This window comes from Photinus pyralis, unplaced genomic scaffold, assembly GCF_008802855.1.
Source record: "Photinus pyralis isolate 1611_PpyrPB1 unplaced genomic scaffold, Ppyr1.3 Ppyr1.4_LG10, whole genome shotgun sequence".
NCBI classification, from domain to species: Eukaryota; Metazoa; Arthropoda; class Insecta; order Coleoptera; family Lampyridae; genus Photinus; species Photinus pyralis.
The window spans coordinates 7,830,891-7,848,862 of record NW_022170250.1 but is presented as its reverse complement, the minus strand read 5'-3'; the positions used below and the strand labels follow the sequence as shown (position 1 = coordinate 7,848,862).

Genomic DNA, 17,972 nt, shown 5'->3' with positions numbered 1-17,972 from the left:
TCGGTGATTTAGTGGCCTATGCCGGGGTTTTTGTCCCGTAGAAGGTTTCCCTGGCATGATCTTGTTGTGTGAGTAATATATTTATTTGATCTTGTCATTTCTTACGCACAAAAGTTCTGTCTTTTATTTAATTCCCTTCCCGATTATGTCTCACGTCCCAACATATCCACCCATCCATATCGAGCCGACTCGGCTGCAGTAAAATTGTTATAAAAAACCTAACCTATGGTAATAACTTAATTTACAACGCAAATCTGTGTGAAAATGAATAGCTAATTGTTATTTTTCGCTGTTCTTCCACTGTTCTTTGTTGATAGTGGTTATTAAAGCGAGCAGTCTTTACTTTTAGACGCTTACAGAAATGTATCGCTTCGTTCTGCTATTTGTACTTTTTGCATCAGCACACAGCCAGACGGATATTTTGGGTAAGTGGATTTTTAACATTAACTGTTAAGCAGGAGAGTGTAAATGGCAGGAGGTGTAAGTGAACCTTCTAGCACCTGAAAACATATACGAAGAGCATTTTGTGGTAGGTAAATTCTCCGCAAAGGCTCAAAATGTAAATGTTCAACAAGAACTGACTCAGGTGAATTAATTTAGTAATGTAAGCATAAACGATATGGTGCGGAAAGCAGTTGTTTATGTCCGTCTCGTTCCCACGAACACAAATGGGATAGTTACACAAGTCAAATTTAATCAACTTTAGTACTCGTAGTTTGCCCAATTATTTCGTGTTTATTTAGAAAAATTGACTACGCAATAACTCAGCTTTAAAGATCATTATTAGATCAAAATTCAAAATTATTGTTTTTATTTAAATCCATAAGACATTCTATGATGATAAGGTTTGCAGATGTTTTCTTTGTGTAGATTTTCCTTATTGTTTGGTAAGCTTTGTTTTCGTAGAAAATGTTAAGGGATTTAGATAACAAAAATTTTGTTTACGTAATAATAGTGAAATTGCAGTTTTTTCTTTCTTTTTTAATTTTACGAATTTTACAATTTTTTGATTTTCCAAATGTTCATGTTTTTTATCTAAGTATTTATTTATCTAGGAGAATTTTTTTGTATTTTCTACTTTCCCAAATTTTTTCTTAAATTTTCAGTTTTCCCAATTTTTACATAAGCTTTTCTAACCTTTTGGACCTTATTCCGTTTGTATTCTCCGATTTTTTGGAATTTTTAAATGGTCTTTTTTGATTTTTTATGGTACTCCGTCGACTTACCTCGAAAATTCCAAATTTAAAATTTATTTATACATTCTATGCCCTTATAATTCTTTATATATTTTTTTGCATTAGAATTCACTTTAAAGATCTTTCATTTTTCTCAAATTTCCGATTGTTTGTGTTCCTTTAAATCCGGGTGTGGGTTTTTTTAAAGTTTTTTTTCCAAATTTTTAATAAATTTTCCAAACGTCAGATTTTTAGTTCCACCGTATAACTAAAAACTTCTATTTTATTGTATTTTAGGCACTTTACCGCAACAGACAGCATTTACTGAAATTTTTTATATTTTAAGTATACGCTAAATTTTTTTTTTTCTAACAATTTTATTTGTAATATTTTAATATTGTAACCTTTTCTTAAAAAAAAACTTCTATGTTTAGATTGAAAAAGCATTTTCATCAATTTTCTTGTCTTCCTCATCCGAATTTACTTAATTTTTTTTAATTTTTCAAATTTTTTAAAATGTCCGAAGGTTTACGCGATTCTTTAAATTCTAAAACCTAAAATATTTATATTTAAAATTTCACGAATTCTCAGAAATTTATTTTAATTTTTTAAAATAGGTACTCATGAAATGTTTTAAAAACATTTTTGAACTTTCACATCTTTCCCGAGTTTTTTTTAATGTTTCCATTGTTTTTTAAAATTTCTCCTTTTAACTGTGTAAGTTTATCTACTTTATTTAAAATTCTTCACATTTTTGGATTTCCAGAGTTTTTTTAATTTCCAGAGTATTCCAATCGACCATTGCATCCTGCGTTGCAACCCCCAAGTTTTACGTTGTACCCAAAAATGCCTACAACACTCACTAGTCATGATATCGACGGAGGAATATCACTCACCCCCCGAAAAATCGATAGCCTTCCTTGAAAAATTATGATGAAAGAAATTGCATTTTTAATCGTTTTGGAGAAAACTCAGCGCTCCGAGGGGTCTGGGGAGTATTCAGCAAACTGAAATATAGATGGTTTTACCCCAAAGATTATCCTAGAACTCTCACTCACAGTTATGGTAATTTTCGCGGGAGGTCCATTCCATCTTGAGTTGCTGGGGGGTATTCAATACCCCCCAGACCCCCCGGTTTTATCCTGTCCCCAAAAATGCTCAAAACACTCACTAGACAGAATATCAACTGAGGGATGTCATTCACCCTCCGTTTTGAAGAAAACATAGATGCGGGGTGGTCTGGGGGAATGAAAGGGGGAAGGGGGAGTTCTATATCCCCCAGACCCCCGAAAAAATTATTATGCAAAATTCAAGTCGCAACGGCCGTGTGAGCTTAGAAGAGCACGCTCTGCCTAATCTGTAACAGATAACAACACAAACAAACAAGAAGGGTAGTGAATAGTGCGGTACAATAAGAATCAATAATTCAATTAATAAACAAAAGCAAAATTTTGACTCGGCCACGGATTGTCCTTACGATCGGTGATATATATTTTAGCGAATAGTCCAGAAATCCCGATAGACATCGAGGCGCCATCAAGGAGCGATAAAGAATGAAGGCGGATGTGACGTAATCTTTCATGGAAATATGACGAGTTTGTTCAAGAACATTCTGAAGCGTCCTTAAGCAATCGAGAACATTCTAGAAAGAATGCTGTATAAGTTCCAACATCGACGCGTTATGTTATAAATAGTCAATCCGCTCTCTTTGACTGCGCCTTCCAGAATTCCAGTGGCGTAACACTTTGGTGCTTCGGGCAGCAATGTTTGTCTTTCTAGTCCGTTGTAACTAAAATGAAATCACTTTGCAGGACAAATACACATATGCAAACGTTCCGATCCGAAATTGAACGACTGCCTAAAATCGTCCATCAAAGGCGCGCTGAAGATTTTGGCCAGCGGCGTTCCCAATTTGAAGATACCCTCGATCGAACCCATCCAAATCGACAAATGGACGATTCATGCGAGCGACGCCTTGCCGTACGAGCAAAACTACGAAAACCTCAATTTGACCGGTTACTCGAACATTGAGATTGAAGACGTTTAGTAAGTGTCATAGTTGATTTTCAGTCCATAGATTTAAATGTGAATTTCAGCACGAATATTGGCGACGAGTACTTCAGTATTCACCTGATGTGTTCCGCTCCGAAACTGCTGGTGCAAGGTGACTATACGTACTACCTGGTTAAGCAAACGAAAGAAGACCTTAGCAGTCAGGGCACAATGGAGTACAAATACGGTAAGTATCCTCGAGGGCGGCGGTAAGCTAAACAGGCTTGGGCATCCGTAGATCAGCACAAATTCTTCGTAAAGTTGGACGGTGATTTCATCGAAAGAGACGACGTCGAGTACGCCGAAATTACTCAGACCGACTTCAGCATGGTGAGATTGCATTCGTTTGAAATGACGTTTATGACGGAGGACCAACAAATCGGGGATAAATTGGGAGAGTTGGTGAATGGTGGTTCTCGAAAGTTGGCGAGCGTCAACATCGGAGAGTACGAGAACATGTACGCGTCGGCTTTTCATCGCATTGCCAAGGCCGTATTTGCTGCGTACCCGTGCAACAAGCTATGGCCTAAGTAGAAAGAAATGTTAAAGCGTAGTTTAGCAACGCATTTGCATTTAGTTCAATGCGTGTTGCTAATAGAAAGCACTGTGAAGTAATAAACATTTAAATATTAGGATCACACACTTTTAATTTTGTGCGTTTAAACATCCGCTATTGTTCGTATTTACCGTAATTGTTCCTGTATCTTAAATTATCCTTTATAAATTCTCGCTTTTAAACCTTACGCATTTGTTTTACATCACATAGGGAAGTTTTCACATGTACCGCTTCAGATCGAACGTGAAAGGTAGTATGTCCGGTGATAACAAGCAACGTATTGCGGAAAGCTCAAGCAAAATCTAAGTCTTATCACGATTAATTTGTACAGAACGTTTCGTATTTTTTCCCAGAGTCCTCCTCCCTTTATTTTGGTGCCGTTTATAAAATTACTGCTGCAAATTTATTCGTCTTACAGACAAATATGTGAAGTAGAATTAGTTCTGTTTGTTATGTTTATAAATTGTGTGTCCATCGGCAGTAGTAAAAGTGTTAGTGATCCAGTAATTGATAATAAAATAACCCATGGTAATAACGTAATTTACAACGCAAATCAATGTGAAAATGCATAGTTAATTGCTATTTTTTTCACTGGTCTCCCACTTTTCCAGATTGGTGCGTAGGCAGCTGGTGATCATTTACGCGAGCTAATTAATAGACAATCTTTACCTTCAGAGATGTACCGCTTCGTTCTACTCTTTGTACTTGTTGCATCAGTACACGGTCAGGCGGATATTTTGGGTAAGTGCATTTTTGACATTAACTGTTATATCGGGAGGGTATAAATGGCAGGGGTGTGCACAAGATAGCTCAAAACGTATCCGAAAAGAATCTTTTGCCAAAAAAATTCTCGGTAAAGGCTTGGATATTATGTCTAAAGCTAGATGCTAGCGGTTCATGTTCTCCTGATAATTGTAACTGCAAGAAACACCATCGGCCATAACTAATTCACTAGGTACCAACATTAGTGTAGAGATATTTCATCTATTCTAACAAGCGAAAGAAGCAGAACACGGATTGAGAAACGTATGTCTTAGGGGCAAAGGTACCAGGAGAGCAGTTTTGAAAATTTAATAATGCGCAATAAAAACTACTCAAGGGGAATTAATTTAGTAACACACGTAAACAGTATGGCCTGGAAATCAAACTTAAAATTTGTGTTTTTCGTTCCCACGAATATAAATGGAACAAGTCCAATTTAAATAACTAATTGAATTCGTATCATTTCGTTACAAACTTCATTTATTTAAATATATATAATATACAAACAAGTATAAATTGTGCACAACTCTTGTGCAGATAAAGCGCATTATTTTTTACCGAAATAGCTTTTGTTTTGACATCACCAATGGATATATTTCTTGCAGACGTCTCAATCGCCCTTTGTGAGTACCCTCTTCCGACAATCCGTTCTTGAGGTTTAAGGGAATATACCCGATCACGATAAGAGGTCGAGGAGGAGGGCTATGATTAGTAGAAATTAATTCCTTTCGTTGAGACCGTTCATTAGACTAGTCCCACTCCCCCCACCCCTCCCCCTCCACCCCGTACTTTGATAGTAAACGGTTCCTTTCGTTGAGACCTTTAATTAGAATACAATGAGAGATAACATTAATTTTAATCCCCCCCCCCCCACCCCTCAGGACCCGTCGCTCACTGATCTCGAAAAAGAGTCGAACGGGAAAGTTATACTTTGTACAAACCAATTTATTTCGATGAGACCTTTCATTAGAATACCATGAAGGGGTTTCCCCCCCCGCCCCCAACATTTTTTTATAGTTTAACTTGGCACCATTAAAGGCATGCGTATGCAAAATCTGAGACCAATTGGTTGCGTATGTAAAAGTTATGCACGTTTTACTTTCAAAAACAAAATCTCAAGAAATAATTCGTGGGGGGGGGGGGCTTTTAGACAGCGAAATTTGATGGCCGTCTGGCACACCTTCCAGGATTCTAGGGACATTCCCCTAGAAGTAGTTCGAAACGCCAGAAGTGGGTCCGGGCGGTCATGATATTGGCTAAGGGACGCAAAAGAAGAAAAATCGATGGCCTCCCTTGAAGTAATGATGTGGTGTTAAATGACATTTTCAAGGACATACAAGGTCAATGGCAAAGTTGTGAGGTGTCAAATTACATGTTAGATGTCATCCACGGATAATGACCTCAATTCTTGTGACAAATTACGTTTTCAATGCCATCTATGGCCGATGACCTGAATTGTGGCGTCAAAATACATTTTCAATGTCATCCATTTTTGTGTCGTCAAATTACAATTTCAAGGACATCCAAGGTCGATGCCGGCATTTTTATGTGGTGTCGAAATCATCCAAGGACAATGAGCCCATTTTTTTAAATGTCGGATTACTTGTTCAAGGTCATAGATCTCATCTCTTGTAGTGTCTAATAACATTTAATTAAATAGGTCATCCAAGGTCAACAGACTCATTGTTTGCGGTGTCAACATATATTTTCAAGGTCATCCGCGGTCAATTATCTAATTTTTATGTGGTGTCTAATTACATTCTCAAGGTCACCCTAAGGGCAATGAACCCATTTTTGTGGTGTCAAATTACATATTTCCAGGTCATAGCAGGGCAATGGCCTCATTTTCAAGTGGTGTTTAATTACATTACTGAGCTGATCCAAGGTCAATGAACCCATTCTTTGTGGTATCAAATTATATTTTCAAGGACATAGAAGGTTAACGCCCCCCATGTATTGCGACCTCAAATCAATGTCAATGAATTTAATTTAATGGGGGATGACAGACTACATTTTCAAGGTCATAAAAGGGCACTTTCTTCAACTTTTGTGGTGTATAATTAATTATAAAGGTCATCCAAAGTCAATAAACCCATTTTTTTGGCGGCGTCATGTTACATGTTGGAGGTGATCCAAGACCAATGGTCTCATTTGATATGTGGTGTCTAATTACATTCTCAAGGTCATTCAAGGTCAATGAGTTCATTTCTTATGGTGTCAAATCACATTCTAAGAGCACACAAGGTTTGAGGTCCCAAATTATTTTCTCGAGGTCATACAAGGTCAATGAAATCACTTTTATTTACTTTCTACACTCAAGGTCATCCAAGACCCTAATCTAATTCAAATTTTCAAGGTCAATCTAGGTGCAAAGTACATTCTCAAGGTCATCCGATTTTATTTCCAAGGTTAATGGTCACATTTTTGTGATGCATTTTCAATGTTATCAAATTTCAATTACGCCATTTTTGTTATGCTATCAATATCTATTTTCAAGGTTATCAAAAGAGGCCAAATTTTTGTGTTGTCAAATTAACATTTCGAGGTCACCCAATGGCAATGAACCCATTTTTTGTGGTATCAAATAACATTTTCAAGGCCACGGAAGGGCAATGGCCTCACTATTGTGGTGGCTAAATCCCGAATCCATTCGATGCCGTGAGATTGAGCCCCGTGTATGGTGCATTGCACAGTTCGAATGGCATGACTGTGAACTGCCATAATCCTGATCCAAAGGTAAAGGTCGTTTTTCGTTATCTTCTGGGAGCTAACTGGAGTCACTTTTTAAATCTGACGTTGTGAATACTCACATCATTTTCGTAAAAACAAAAACTCAGTTATTTCAAAAACAAAGATGGCGTGGGGCGTTCAATTGTTTTTGCAATAACCTGCTTTAACTTGTTAACCGTTTGACCGATTTTAACAAATTTGGTATGGTTGAAAAGAGCATTCCTTGGGCAACAAGAATCAAATATAGTTAATTTAGTTGAATCCTTCTCCGCCAGGGGGCTAGTTTTGACACTTATGACCCAAAATCCTAAAAAAATCACATTTGCGTTATCCGATTCGACCACGAATCGGCATTTCAGGAAAGATTACAAATTCAAAAAACTGCACTTTCTGAATGTAAACACAGCAGAATAATTTACAAATTACGGCTGTTATTATTTTATAAAGCATCGTGTTTCATTTGTTTAATTTTCCAAGGCCTACTTAAAGGTGTATTTTCTTTTCTTTCGCGCCATCGACAATTACCGGAAATACGTAAAAAGTAAATTAAAAGATACAATTTAAGCATTTTAATTAATTAATTAATTAATCTCATTTTCGCAATATTTGAGGTTAAGAACGAGATTTTTAAAAACGGTTTTCACTGGCCTCTTTGGATGTTATTTGGCTACTTTTTACATAAAGAAAAAGTCATATCATTACATTTGATTTTTTTAGGATTTTGGGTCATAAGTGTCAAAACTAGCCCCCTGGCGGAGAAGGATTCAACTAAATTAACTATATTTTGGTTGATTCTCATTGCCCAAGGAATGCTCATTTCAACCATACCAAATTTGTTAAAATCGATCAAACGGTTAAGAAGTTAAAACAGGTTATTGCAAAAACAATTGAACGTCCCACGCCATCTTTGTTTTTGAAATAACTGAGTTTTTGTTTTTACGAAATTGATAGATAAACTGGTTCTCTTTAAAATGTGAAAAAAATTTTGTAGTTTATTATGCAAAATTGAAAGAAAAAGCAATTTTAAAATTTAAGATGGCAGTTACGCCCTCTGTTGGTCATTTTTCGAACTATTTTCCAGCGATTCTTCATGACCGATTTACCCAATAATTTGTTTACCCCTAAGTCATATCACGAACGTACGGTTCTCGAGATATGGCCGAGGGACAGTCTTATTGGGTCACCCGGTACTTCGGCAGCATATTCTTGTTACCCTCCTCCGTTATAACTAAAATTAAATCACTTTGCAGGACAACTACAAATATGCAAACGTTCCGATCCGGAACTGAACGACTGCCTAAAATCGTCCATAAAAGGCGCTCTGAAGATTTTGGCCAGCGGCGTTCCCAGTTTGAAAATACCCTCGATCGACCCCATCGAAGTCGAGAGATGGACGATTCATGCGACTGACGCCCTGCCATACGCACAAAACTACGCAAACCTTACGTTGGCCGGTTATTCCGACATTGAGATTGAAGACGTTTAGTAATTATCGCAGTTGACTTTCAGTCGATTGCTTTAAATGTGAATTTCAGCACGAATTTTGGCGACGAGTACTTCAGTATTCACCTGATGTGTTCCGCTCCGAAACTTCTGGCGCAAGGCGACTACGAGTACTACCTGGATAAACAAGCGAAAGGAGAAGACCTTAGCAGCAAGGGCAAAACGGAATGGAAATACGGTAAGTATCCTGCCGGGCGTCGGAAGCTATACTTTGGGATCCGTAGATGACCACAAATTCTTCGTCAAGTTGGACGGCGATTTAATCAAGAGAGGCGACGTCGAGTACGCCGAAATTACTCGAACCGACCTGAGCATGGTGAGATTGCATTCGTTTGAAATGACGTTCAAAACGGAGAACCAACAAATCGGGGATAAATTGGGAGAGTTGGTGACCGGTGATTCTAGAAAGTTGGCGAGCATCAACGTCGGAGGGTACGAGAACCTGTACGCGTCGGCGTTTCATCGCATTGCTAACGCCGTATTTGCCGCGATTCCGTTCGACAAGCTATTGCCCAAGTAGAAAGGAATGAAAAAGCGTAGTTTGGCAACACAGCCCCATTTTGTTCGATCCGTGTTGCTAATAGAAAGCACTGTGATGTAATAAACATTACACTTACTTACACTTACACTGATCCTTGGTAATGATCAACCTGAGCCTCCCTCCTCAAACTTGTAAGGGTTACCGAAGACAATTTTGCTTGCGTCTGTTAGTGTTCTTTTGTCATTACGCCTATGCTGTCGCCACTTACACAGCACTAAGTGTCCCTTCACACCGGGGCACTTAGCAGCGCGACTGAGTCGCCTTAACACGCAACACAGTCGCACATTCAGCGGCTTCGTCTCGCGACTGGATTTGAACGTGCAACTGTGTCGCGGGTTAAGGTGATTCCGTCGCGCTGCACTGCGTTCCGTTCCGCTGCTCAGCAGCGCGACTAAGCAGCGCTGCTAAGTCGCCCAGTGTAAAGGGGCTCTAACGCGTTCTAACGTGGCGAGTTCCGTCGTGGTTCCACGCTAAACGCTCATTTTTTTATGCGGACCGCACACCCGGAATGACTTCCGAAATTCTCTCCCGACTTAATCCCCACACGTGATTTTATATTAAAAATACGCGTTCAAAATAGTTGCTAATTGGTTTCAACGGCCACCTTGGTTCGACTGACGGTACCAACTTTTCGCACGCAATTAATCGGCCAGTGCCGTACCCTAAAACACAATAGAGGGAGAAACCTGCCCTAAAATGAGATCACAGTAGGTATACATCTTACAAGTACTCAAGAGAAAAATGGCGAAACCATAAAGAAACTTAATTTGAGGAAACCACCATTAAAACCGTTCCAACTAAAAAATTCGAATTTAAATTGCGCCTACGGCCATGTGCCCTAACTACTATTTAAAAGTATTGTCAATACCCCCCAGGCAGACAATTTTCTCCTCTTAGAGAAGAATGTGGAACGGATGTGGTCTAGAGGGTATGGAATACCCAACACCTCCAGAAGAAAACCATAATTTTTGGAAAGAGTCTCTATAGCTGAACGGTGTGGGGAGGGGGGGGGGGGCCTTGCCACTGACATCAGAATTTTAAATACCAATACCACAATGGCATCTTGCGGTATCCCTATGCACTTAATTAAAAGTACAGTCAGCATACTTCTAAAAGAGCAATTTGATAATGCCCATGATGTACTGGAATGTCATTAATTTGGCAAATACTCTAGCACGATCATATAATTATTACTAGATGGACGCAATAAACGTAAAGATAAAAGAAGAAAAATACAGCACCCAAACAGTAGTTGAGATGCTCACAGTAACTAGGTAATCGAGACGTAAAAATTACCACTGACTTCGACCAACGCCCACATACGTCTGACCACTTGAATCTATTTTGAATATAATCCCTCATGCCTGGTGTTATATTTTGGAAAGGAGAACTTAATACACTAACTTTTTGGATTAAAATTTACAAGACTTTCTTCCATTTGTAAAAAAATGAGATTAAGATCACAGATAAACCGACCCCGTATACTTATTCTGAAAAAGGCAGACAACATTTTTGTGAAAATCGATCCTTGACTAGATTGTTGTCTCATAGATTGCTGTTCCCGTATAAACTACAGTCGATTAAAATAAAATTTAGATTCATTCAACTGTTATAATAAAAAAAGTGGTTATTAACAACATCATTCTATACAATAAAATGTAAGTACATCGGTAAAAATATTACATCATAATTACAATAATAAAAGCCAACAGTTAAAAAAGTAAAATTAGATCTTAATCATAATCGTACTCGTGTTTCCCCAACATGCGAGGGAAAAATATACCACACAAAACTATCAGTAAGGCGGCAAACGCTATGAATATGTATATACCATAGAGCTTCTTCTTGGACCGTTGTGCCTAAAAATAAATTCATATAGGACCGCTAGTTTAAAAAATGGCTTTGAATTTTGGTGTACATTTGCTTCCACGAATCTTATGAGAATTGATTTTTCTGAAATTTCGTCATAATTTTTCTAATCCATTATGAGAATCAAATTTCTTTTAATTTCTCTTTCCAATATTCTGAATTTCGAATTTTTCATTTTCATGTTCTGCCCTTCATGGTATTCTAATGAAAGGTCTCAATCAATAGTTCTCTACAAACTTGATCTTTTAATTTTTTTGATTTTTTAAATGCCTCCTTGTAATTGTTTCTTTTTTCAATATTTTACTATTTCAAATTTTCCGAAATTTCATGAGTTTACCATGCGCCACGATTTTCACTAGTTAATGATTTCTCGTTTTTTTTTAACTCTATTAATTTGGAAAACTCTCCAAATTTTGCAAGTTTTTTTTAATTTTTCTGTAGTCGTTTTCGTCGATTAGTATAAAAACAGACGAAGGTAGCCGCCCACTGCAAAACTTATGTCTCTTTCTTCGCATGGGCTAGATAGAGATGAAAATATAACAGCATAATTTGTGCACACATCATAGGCGACCAGTTTTAAAGTGGGCGGCCACCTGCGATCATTGAAGTGACTGTTTTCATTCTAGAAGAGCGATAAGGACTCTCATTGCACTTAAAAAACAATTTAATTTTCCATTCTGGATAAAAATTTTCATACGTTCAAAGGACTCTTCTGAGTAGTAAAGGGTAAAGGAGTCGCAATAACCCCCCCCCCCCCTATATACGAATGATTTCATGATGATGATTGTAGAGAAAGAGAGTCGCCAAACGTTTCTGTACTAGGGAGTATGGGGTTTGACTGGGGGGTTTTCTATAACCCCCCCCCCCCAATTAAAACTTCACAACAGGGCCTCTTTAAGAAAAATAATAATTTCTGAACAAATATTCCTCCATACATTCGAAGGCCCTTTCCAGAAATGTATAAGGCGAGTAGTAAAGGGCACTTCTCATGTTGGTTGACAATATCGAACCGCTCCCAACCCGAAATTGACTCCTGTATAATAATGATTGTAGATAAAGAGACTCATGAAACGTTTCTGTATTGAGGAGTATGGTATTTGACCGAGGGGTCTCAATACTTCCCGCCCCCCCCCCTCCCCTAACGGGCCCTATACACGAATGATTGTAGAGAAAGAGAGTCATCAAACGTTACTGTACTGGGGAGTATGGGGCTTTGGCTGGGGCTATTAGCCCCCCCCCATCTGAAATTGGCTCCTGTATAATAATGATTGTAGATAAAGAGACTCATGAAACGTTTCTGTATTGAGGAGTATGGTATTTGACTGAGGGGTCACCATACCCCCCCCCCCTCTCTATACACGAATGATGATTGTAGAGAGAGTCATCAAACGTTACTGTACTGGGGAGTAGGGGTTTGACTGGGGGTTTTCTATAACCCCCCCTCCCCCTTAAACCTTCACACCATGACCTCTTAAGAAAAACAATTTAATTTTTGGACAAATATTCCATACATTCGAAGGCCCTTTCCTGACATGTATAGCGCGAGTACTAAAGGGCACTTCTCATGTTGGTTGAAAATATAAAACCGGGGGGTTTGGACCCCCCCCCCCCCCATATGATTGATTTCATGAGGATGATTGCAGAAAGAGTAATCGAATGCGTCTGTACAGGGGAGTGTTGTGTTTGGCGGGGGGGGGGGGGTATTCTATCCCCCCCCCCTCCCGTAGTTGCCGCCCTGCCTTAAAACTTCATCCTAAAGACCACTTAAAAAACGATTTAATTTCTTTTCTGCGCAAATATTCCATACGTTCACAGACCCTTTCCTGAAATGTATAGTGCGAGTAGTAAGATATGGCACTTCGCATGTTGGTAGAAAATATAGAACCGGGTATACGAATGATTTCATGATGATGATTGTAGGGAAATAGTCATCAAACATTTCTGTACTGGGAAGCATGGTGTTTGATCAGGAGGTATTTTATAACCCCGGATGGGGGGGTGGTGGTATGAATAGCCCCAGTATATGAATGCTTTCATGATGATGATTGCAGAGAAAAAGAGTCAACGAATGTGTCTGTACTTACTAGAGAATATGGTGTTTGGCTTGGGGGTCTTCTATACCCCCTCCCCGTCGACCGGTATGGAATATAAATGATTTCATGATGATGATTCTAGAGAAAGAGAGTCATCAAACGTTTCTGTACTGGGGAGTATGGTGTTCGGCTGGGGTATTAGCCCCCTCCCCTCCAACCCGAAATTTGCTCCTGTATAATAATGATTGTAGATAAGAGACTCATGAAACGTTTCTGTACTGAGGAGTATGGTATTTTACTGGTGGGTCTCAATATCCCCCCCCCCTATATACGAATGATTTCATGATTATGATTGTTGAGAAAGACAGTCATCAAATGTTTCTGTACTGGGGAGTATGTTGTATGGTGTTTGGCTGGGGGTATTATCCCTCCCCCCACCACCACCCCGAAATTGGCTACAGTATAATAATGATTGTAGATAAAGAGACTCATGAAACGTTTCTGCACTGAGGAGTATGGTATTTGACTGGGGGAGTATTAGACCCCCCCCACCCCCATTAAAACTCATCCTAATATATGAATGATTTCATGATGATGATTGTAGAGAAAGAAAATGCTCAAATGATTCTGTACTGGGGAGTATGCTGTTTGGACGAGCGGTATAAAATACCCCCAGACTCCCCGGAACTGCCTCCTGCATTAAAACTTTCATCCCTAAGGACTCTCATTACATTTAAACGAACAATTTAATTTTGCTTTCTGTACAAATATTGCATACGTTCAAAGGCCCCTTCCTGAAATGTGTGGGGGGGAAGGGGGGGAGGGTATAGTAGGGGGCACTTTGAATGTTGGTTGAAAATATAGAACCGGGGGGTTGAAATCCCCCCCCGTACACGAATGATTTTATGATGATAATTTGATTTACTCTTTTTTTTTTTAATAATAAAGGCAATATTATTATTATTGTAGTCAGCAATAATGTTTGTATACTGGGGACTGTGGTGTTTGGCTCACTGACATTTCCTTACGTCGATTATGCTTTAAAACATCCTCACTATTTGTAGCATAATTACACTGACCACAAATTAAACAATCCTACTTTTCAATGTGTCGTGCGTTAATAAATGACGATTTAAATTTTTCTTAACATCATAGAGTGAACGTAATGTGCCGCTTTAAGTTATACTAAGCAGGAGCAATTACACTGTTCACAAATCAAATGTTTGAGAAGGTTGTGTGTTATTAGGTGACGCTTTAAGTGAACGCTTCATTACACTAATAGTAGAGATAGAAGGTTATTTAAGGTGGAGTGTGACAAAGAACGAGGTGATTTTGTGTTGTGTAATTGCACTGTTCACAATTAAAGTTCTTGAAAGTAAGGTGATAAAATGAGACGTTTTAAACTATCCTCTCTCTTTAAAGAGTAATTATTGCAATTGTATTTACTTTACAGCCCTAAACACTATAATATTGATTACGTTTGGCCATTGTAAACAAACAAAATGGCGGTCTTATACCACCAATAGTAATTACAAGTGCTGCCGCCAGAGGTCTCACTGAATTTAATCTTTATTAATTTTCAATTCCTCTTTAAAACTTTTTTTATGCAACTCTTGGAATGGTATTAATTTTCTGAATTTAATAACTTTAATTCTTCAATTTTTGATTTCATGAATTTTCTAATTTTGAATTTTTCTAACCTTCCTTATAGTGAAAAAGTAGCGTTTTGACATAGAGGTCAACCAAAACTTACATTTTCCCAGTCACACCTGCTAAAATTTAACGGAATGGTGGGATCATTCGACGCACAAGTCACATTTCCGGGTAGTGAATATGACGGTATGAACACTTGGAAATTTTCGAACAAAATTTGTTCCACACCAACACCTCCTTCTATCGCTAAAAATGTAACCAGAGAGTAATTAACGGTCTGCGGAAAATCGCTGTAGGGACGGCCGTTGATAAAAATCTGAAACATCCAATAATGTTAGATTTGTATATAAAGGGTGTCCCACGGCTAATGCCATCTATGTATATCTTAAGGTGACCTCAGAAGATTTTGACAATGTATGGAATGGAACACCCTGTATATCATAAGCTAAAACACCCAGTACGACCACCTGAACCTACCTTATAGTGAAACTGATCGCACAAAATTAAAATCTCAAAGTTCTCGCCGTAATCGAAGGGAATACCGGGCACGGTGCACTCCTTCCCCCAGCTGTCTCTCTCCTTCCAATTAAACGTCGTGTTATTATTCGACAAATTGAAGACGACGTGTAAGGCGGCGTCCGTTTGTACCCGCACGTCCGAGCCGCAGTACAAAGTGACCGTAAATCTGTAAATAATCGAAGTGAGTTGCCGGAACAATAGGCGCAAGGTAAAAGTACGATGGTACAAGTTGTTAATAAAGATGACGATGAGAAAGCCGGTAAGCGCATATTAAAAAATGTCGTGTGGTTATTTACAATTCTCGCGAATTAAAGACACCAACGTCCATAGCCCAACAAAAGCCTAAACGTACAAGTTTTACCTTGACGATCCCTGCGGTACGGCGCATCGTATCTTTATCCCTTTGCCTGGCGTAAAATTATTACCTATCGGTATAATAGTCGGTATACTCTACAAAAATAAGATAAGGGTGTAGAGTGAGCGGACCACAGAACGATTAAGGTAATCTTAACTATAGGGCCTAATAAAAGTAGAACGCTCAATTGAAAGTGTCATGGTAACTTTAAACTTAGCTGCAAAATTGCAAGAAGGTTTCTTTACCGTTTGTCGAGCTAATTCCATGCTGGCTATTTTGTGTGCTTTCTAATATTAATAGTACTAAACTGGGGCATTAGGTAACCATAACCTAATTTCGTTGTTGACGTTTTTAAATTTGACGTTTGCTTATCCATCACTCTGAAGTTAGGTTTGTTAGATATTGTTATAGGTTGCATTCAGCCATGATACAAAGAAAACAAGTACATATGGTAAATTGCCGTTCCAAATTCGCCTAGTCTGCGGCACGCGGAGCTAAAAATTTGAATTTAAAGCAGGACTCGTATGGGATTTGTTTCTCAATTTTGTAATGGAGTATGTAGTGTACTTAACATATATGACTTAACCCCCAGGTTCTACACTTACTTCACACTACAAGAACACGGAAATACAGTCAACCCGGCAACGTTTAAAAATGGCAACCCGAATGACTATTCCCCTTAGACCATATAGTACTATATGTACTATATGGTCTTAGGTCTAAGCTATTCCCTCTAAAACTAAACAAGATCCCGCTTAAATTTGAAAAATGGCACGTGATCAAACATCTAATCTTAATAATGATCGTAATTACTCGTATTAAGATTGTGAAAGCTCCGAAATTTAAGTCGAAATAAATTACATTGCAAAAATAAACTTTGAAAATGGTAGTTCGCCGAATAAAAATAGAAATGGGCTGGGGAAAAAAGAACTTACCAATAAAAAAAACCATCCGTCAAATTAATACCAAATTGTGTTGTAAAATTATTGTTTGTAATGATGTGAATGCGTATCATAAAATTATAACATCACAAAAACTAGCAGGTAAACTTCTAGAGGTAACATATAGGTTAAAAACAAGTTTTGGGAATTATGGGTCAGGTAAGCAGGTACCAAGATTCTAAGAAAGGGTGAAATACACAGGATGCGACTCATCTTTGGTGCAATAAAGTCCTTTTGTTAAAAGCAAGATGGAAAATTACATGGCCTTGTAGGCAAAATTAACTAAAAACAAGATATGTGGAAATTATTGAATCGCCACTCATTTATCGCACATAGATGCTTGTGTAAGATAGGTAACCCGCCCCTAGTTTCGATCCTATAGTTGAAAGTCGAAGACAATCACGGAATTAGGTGTCGTAGCTCAATTTTGACTACAGTTTTTTCCACCCCGTGACATACATCAAACGAATCGGTAATTTCCACATATTAAAATAAAATGGTCAAAACTTATATGAATGTAACTTCAGGGACAAGACCAAGTACGTAACCCCCATTCGTGCTTTTTAGATGGCGCAGGCAGCTTTTTCCCACCTAGAAATTGCATGGTTGCCAACTCTCAAAAATGTATGTATAGTCGTAAGTATATACAGGGTGGAACCTTTCAAGTACATTCATTCACCAAGTTTGAAAAAAAGTTAAATTTGGGAATTTCTGAAAATTTGATTATTTGAGATTTTTGATAGTTTAGGTACCTTGGCCTTAAGGTTTTTTGACATTTTGGGCATTTAAAATATTTAAATATTAGATTAGATTAGATTCTGAGATTTTCAAAATTTTGGGAATTAGAAACTGGATGTTTTAGGTGTAACTTTTGAGATTTTGTTAGTTTGAGAATGTAGGATTGTAGTACATGAAGTTTTGAGAATTTTAGGATTTAGGGGCTTTGAAGATTTGAATAATTTAGATTTTGTGATTTAGTTTTTGAAATTTAACATTTTGAGATTTCTAAAATTTGGAGAATTTTATATTTTAGGGATATTAAAATTTTGAAATTTTTTTTTTTTTTTTTTTTTAAATTTTAGAAATACGAAAAGTTGAAACATTGAAATTTCCAAAAGATTAGAAATCCTTAGATTTTAGGTATTCCAAATTTAGTGGAGTTGAGAGTTCTTGAAAGCTTGACATTTTTAAAATGGGAGTTCACGATGTTGAGAATGTTATCATTAGAAATTCTAAGAATTTGAGATTTTGGTATTTCTAAAAGCTCGAGAATTTCCGATCGT

At 37.8% G+C, this 17,972-nt stretch overlaps 3 protein-coding genes across 3 annotated transcripts; 2 read left to right on the top strand and 1 right to left on the bottom strand.

Moving 5' to 3' along the window:
• The first annotated feature begins 305 nt into the window (after window positions 1-305).
• LOC116162495 lies at window positions 306-3,862 on the top strand. The gene is made up of 4 exons (XM_031476119.1): window positions 306-425; window positions 2,987-3,221; window positions 3,272-3,414; window positions 3,466-3,862. Exons 1-4 carry the CDS (start codon window positions 362-364, stop codon window positions 3,759-3,761), a joined length of 738 nt encoding a protein of 245 aa, XP_031331979.1. The 5' UTR covers window positions 306-361; the 3' UTR covers window positions 3,762-3,862.
• A 532-nt stretch (window positions 3,863-4,394) lies between these two features.
• LOC116162494 lies at window positions 4,395-9,404 on the top strand. The gene is made up of 4 exons (XM_031476118.1): window positions 4,395-4,524; window positions 8,526-8,760; window positions 8,811-8,956; window positions 9,003-9,404. The coding sequence occupies exons 1-4, from the start codon at window positions 4,461-4,463 to the stop codon at window positions 9,296-9,298; spliced, it is 741 nt and encodes a 246-aa protein (XP_031331978.1). The 5' UTR covers window positions 4,395-4,460; the 3' UTR covers window positions 9,299-9,404.
• Window positions 9,405-10,916: 1,512 nt separating this feature from the next.
• LOC116162103 (galectin-7-like) lies at window positions 10,917-16,120 on the bottom strand. The gene is made up of 5 exons (XM_031475631.1): window positions 15,994-16,120; window positions 15,755-15,843; window positions 15,352-15,559; window positions 14,975-15,190; window positions 10,917-11,178 (listed from the first exon to the last, which is right to left on the bottom strand). The coding sequence occupies exons 1-5, from the start codon at window positions 16,012-16,014 to the stop codon at window positions 11,053-11,055; spliced, it is 660 nt and encodes a 219-aa protein (XP_031331491.1). The 5' UTR covers window positions 16,015-16,120; the 3' UTR covers window positions 10,917-11,052.
• Window positions 16,121-17,972: the final 1,852 nt, after the last annotated feature.